This window comes from Lactuca virosa, chromosome 1 (genome assembly GCF_052849685.1).
Source record: "Lactuca virosa cultivar CGN04683 chromosome 1, Lactuca_virosa_CGN04683_v6, whole genome shotgun sequence".
NCBI classification, from domain to species: domain Eukaryota; kingdom Viridiplantae; phylum Streptophyta; class Magnoliopsida; order Asterales; family Asteraceae; genus Lactuca; species Lactuca virosa.
Genome location: NC_136426.1, coordinates 113,358,729 through 113,363,113, shown reverse-complemented (window position 1 = coordinate 113,363,113; position 4,385 = coordinate 113,358,729). Strand labels below are relative to the sequence as shown.

Genomic DNA, 4,385 nt, shown 5'->3' with positions numbered 1-4,385 from the left:
CAAACTCATAAGACAAAAACCAATCTACTATAATAAATGAAGTTTTTTTTGTCACATGTCACACTCATTCAATTTGCCAAATGTCATTTTGTGGTTATTTTGAATTAATTTCTTCTCCAAATATCATTTTATAGGTTTTTCTATTTTAATAAATTTCACATAATACTTTAATATAATAATTAGAATAAATGTAGTAATAAATTAATATCAATTTCATTAACGAACTTGCCTTTTTAGTTAAAATTCCTAAATTAAAGCTCATTAGTTTATTTTGTTTATTTATTTAAATTTAAAAGAAAAATCAATTTTAATAATTCATTATTTTTCTTATTTTCTTATAAATCCAAAGTTTTTAAATATTTGGACTTCTATATTTAATTTTTTTTAATTAACCCATGTAATGTCTTCATTCATCGACCGTTGTCTATCCTCCATCCTCCGCAAAGATCTCCTACTCAACCTCAAGTTGCACCTCATTGTCTTCCTTAAAGATAACTTCATATCGTTTTTTCCTTGTCGGAATCCGATACAGAAACGGAAAACACCCTAGCTCGCTTCCTCGAAACACTTTACTCTGTCATCAATTCCCTGTTCGACGATGTTTCAGTCACTTATTCCCTCAAAGATCAACTACTCATATCAACTACATCTATATTCATACGTTCTACCGTCGATAACAGTGAGTATAGTAAAACACCTTGTTTGACTTACACAAGTCAACTTGAGGGTTTGATTGAAGTGTTGGTGACAGTTGTAAAGCACCCAAAACCATGGTGTAGATCGACAGCTAAGCGATCTCGAAGGTAAATGTTTCAATTCTTACAACTTCAATTTAGTTGATACCATTCTATGTTCCTCAATTTTTGATCGGATGAGGTTCGGCTAGAGAGAATTCTGTTTTACCGATTAAGGAATTAAGAAGGGTAATGTCTTTCTTTCTTGAATGGCCTCCATTTTTTTACATCTTTTGGGTTATTTGAGTCATGTCCATTATAATGCTGGTATTTGAAATTCCCCGAAGCTTTTAGTGGACTAGAAAATTTCTCTCTCAATTTCAGACTGAAATACCAAAATATACAAGAATTTTGGGATCTAGATTCCACTGTAACATCTCATCATCTAACTTGGCATCGTAACCTCTTATAAGGGTTCAAGTGACATTTTCAACTGATCGCATTCTACTTCATTCCTTTTTAATAGGGATGAGCATATGGACCGGGGAACCGGACGGTACTGATACTGGTACCGGAACCGGAACCCGATGGAACCGGTCGGCCCGGGACCGGGACGATATTTTTGTGGATTTTTGGAACCGGGAACCGGAACCGGTAGAACCGTATGTTGCTATTTCTTGAGGACCAGTTCCAACATTTGAAGATACGGGAAGAACCGGTAGAACCGACGGTCCGGTTCGGTTCCTATTTTCCACCAAGATCGGTTCCCGGACTGGTTCCAGCCGGATCGGTTCCTTTGCTCATCCTACTTTTTAATGCAGAAAAATAATAATAATAATTGAATGCCTTTTAAAACAAATGAAAAAATTCCTAGGGTTAAAATGACATTTTCCCTTAATAATATGTTAGACTCTGCATTCAAATCAAATTCAAAGTTAAAATGACATTTTCACTTAGAAAAATGTTAGAGTCTACAATCAAATCAAATTCAAATTTCACACCTACAAATTCTACTTGGACCCATCACCAATGCAACAAAAAAACATATATACGAGTTGTATATATACAAGTAGACTTTACAATGTACAAATAAGCATACATGTACAAATCTCGATTCAAATTAACCTATATCGATGCACATGTATAATTTTACTAGGAAAAAAACCGCAATTACTAAAATATGTGGCACAAAAGCCACTACAATTAAGATCAATTTGTAAGGATTATTTTGTAATGAACTACCACTACTACTACCACCGATCTGACCAGCATTCACATATTCACTTCTTCCACCACTTGAACTCGTCGACACATTTGCAGATGACGTACCTAATAACAACAATCGAAACCAAAACCCATCAAATTTTGACTTTCAAAAGTCAAATTAGAATGTAGAGTATTCGAAAGATCAAATTTTGACATTTTGTTCATATGATTGAGAAACTTACAGTCGTAATTCGCCCAACCAATCCGTTGACCACCAAGATCATAAACAACAATCCTATCTTTTAAAACAAGATCTGCATCAAATTAATAACAATACAAGTTAAAAACAATGAAAAAGTAATCTTTTTTTTTTTGACATTTTTGTTTATTATACATACCTCCTAGAATGGTAATTCCCTGTCCACGAATTTTCTGAAACCCTATGCACCACAGTGAAGCCCCACCCTATAGAAACAAGATCATTAGTTTGCTACTTTTCAAGATTATAATCGTTCACATAATCCCAATTTCTGTATAATTTAAAGTGTTAGATATGAATCTAGAACTTACCACCGAGTTCTGTTGAAGAAGATAGTCTTGGGGTCTTAAAATCATCGAAGCACCGCCGGCGAAATTCAAGCTTACAGTCGGAAATATCTCCGGCGTACTGAAATATTATCAAAAGGTTTTCCATGTTACTTTCATCGCAATATAAAATACAGATTAAAGGAAATGTAGGTTATGGGTAGTTGATTGATGAAGAAAACCTTGAGGAAATCACATAACACTGATCGCCCTTTGAGGTAATAGGTCGGACGAATTGTGAAACAGACTGTGTAATCTACATGAACGGAAGTCGGAAGTAGTTGTTTAGATAAAAGTGACGATGAATTTGACAAAATTTTCTCCAATTTCAACTTACAGCATCAACGAAAGGATCATAAGCTTCTTCCGCGAGGTATGAAAGAGTAGTTCCACAATCGATTATCGTCCCCCCTCGATTCCCTGATGTTGCAAACAATGACGGATCGATTGACAATGGTTGTCCGTTCACAGAAATGCTTAACAGATCTATGTTGTAATGTGGTCTGCATGGATGCGCATGTTAGCATTTGTAATGTTATATGATAAGAGATAAGCGAAAGAGAACTTACTGTGACTGGATTAATGGAGTATACACCATGGTTGGCTCGATTATCTGACCTAGAACCAGAATCCCACCACCACCACCGTTTCCGACGAGACAATGAGAGAAAGCATCTGGAGCGACCCCTTGTGAAGAAAGCTGCGCGATTACAGAGAGTCCTTGTTGACCAAATCCAAAGATTCCGTCAATGGCTCTATCGGGTTTCGTTAAATCCCCAGTTTGGGATGTGCTACATCTGGTTCATGAACTTGCCAAGTCAATTAGGGTTTTTTTAATGAAAAACTAAAGGGGTTAATGGATTGGGGATGAATTACCCGAATACGATAGATGCTGAAGCGTTTGATGGTTTTGAATCGCCGGCGATTGTATCAAGATGGATTAGATCGGAAACGTAATACCCTGACGTCCCGCTACCATCTCCATACTGGAATGTGTAACTGCATTGGTGATTGGAATTGGAACAGCCGGAATCAGATGATTGAGTTCCTAAAGAACATCGTCGATCTGAGCAAGATATCAGAGAAGCTGTTGATGATGTTGAAGGATCATAGAACTGAATTGGAATCTGTTTGTAGAAGAAGAGAATATAAAAATGGTATTCGAAAATCGAGAATGAGATTAGTAATAAGAAATGGTTAAAATAATACTTCGAGTCCACTGGATCTAGGGCAACCGTCGCATGAACTGCAACTGACCCACAATACATCACTTCCGGTATCGATTTGTACGTAATATTCCTTTGGAGGAGAACCCAATTGAACTCTTGTAAAATAAAGCCTACAAAGTTCATGGAATTGATGATCCAGATTACAAACATTATGCTATAAATCGAAGAATGTAATTGCGGTTTACAAAAAAGCTCAAGAACTCAAGAGAAAATGAATCAAGAAATTACCCAACACGATAAGGATCATAAGTTCCTTGAACAGGGAAAACAACAACACTTGCTGCAGAAGAAGACTGCTGGTGCTGCTGCTGCAAGATTCTTGGGTGCCTGAAACTATCTTTGTATCTAAGTTCATTCAATTCAACAAGATGATTCGTCGGAAAAGCTCTCTCCAACGTAAGAATGGTGGGAAACGCACAAATGACGAAAGCTGTCTGCAACAGTACGGCGACAGCAGCGCCGGCAATGGTCACCGTCACCGGCATTCCGGCAAGAAAAAACCCCCGCATTCCTTTTCTCTCTTTCTCTTTCTTTCCCTGTATTCAGTAGTTTCACAGACTGAGTAAAATGCAAGATCGACTCGATGAAGGTGTCTGTTTGTAACTTTTTGTATACAACGGGTGTTTATTGAAGATTGAAGAGAATAACGGGAACAGAAATCAAGGAGGGGTTGATTCTTTGTTTGAGAGAA

General features: G+C 36.8%; 1 protein-coding gene across 1 annotated transcript; it reads right to left on the bottom strand.

Annotated features, from left to right (window-relative positions):
* Positions 1-1,704: 1,704 nt before the first annotated feature.
* LOC145106228 (aspartic proteinase 36-like) lies at positions 1,705-4,385 on the bottom strand. The gene is made up of 10 exons (XM_079043246.1): positions 3,923-4,385; positions 3,675-3,804; positions 3,342-3,592; positions 3,035-3,262; positions 2,803-2,968; positions 2,648-2,721; positions 2,451-2,547; positions 2,279-2,345; positions 2,123-2,194; positions 1,705-2,003 (listed from the first exon to the last, which is right to left on the bottom strand). The coding sequence occupies exons 1-10, from the start codon at positions 4,201-4,203 to the stop codon at positions 1,795-1,797; spliced, it is 1,575 nt and encodes a 524-aa protein (XP_078899372.1). The 5' UTR covers positions 4,204-4,385; the 3' UTR covers positions 1,705-1,794.

What these genes read in the sequence shown, in the direction of transcription:
- LOC145106228 (XM_079043246.1), bottom strand. Translation starts at nt 4,203, where the DNA reads ATGCGGGGGTTTTTTCTTGCCGGAATGCCGGTGACGGTGACCATTGCC. An exon ending in TCAGCATCTATCGTATTCGG is followed by an intron (nt 3,263 to 3,341) that starts GTAATTCATCCC and finishes TTCATGAACCAG; the next exon opens with ATGTAGCACATCCCAAACTG. An exon ending in TTCTTCAACAGAACTCGGTG is followed by an intron (nt 2,346 to 2,450) that starts GTAAGTTCTAGA and finishes TTGTTTCTATAG; the next exon opens with GGTGGGGCTTCACTGTGGTG.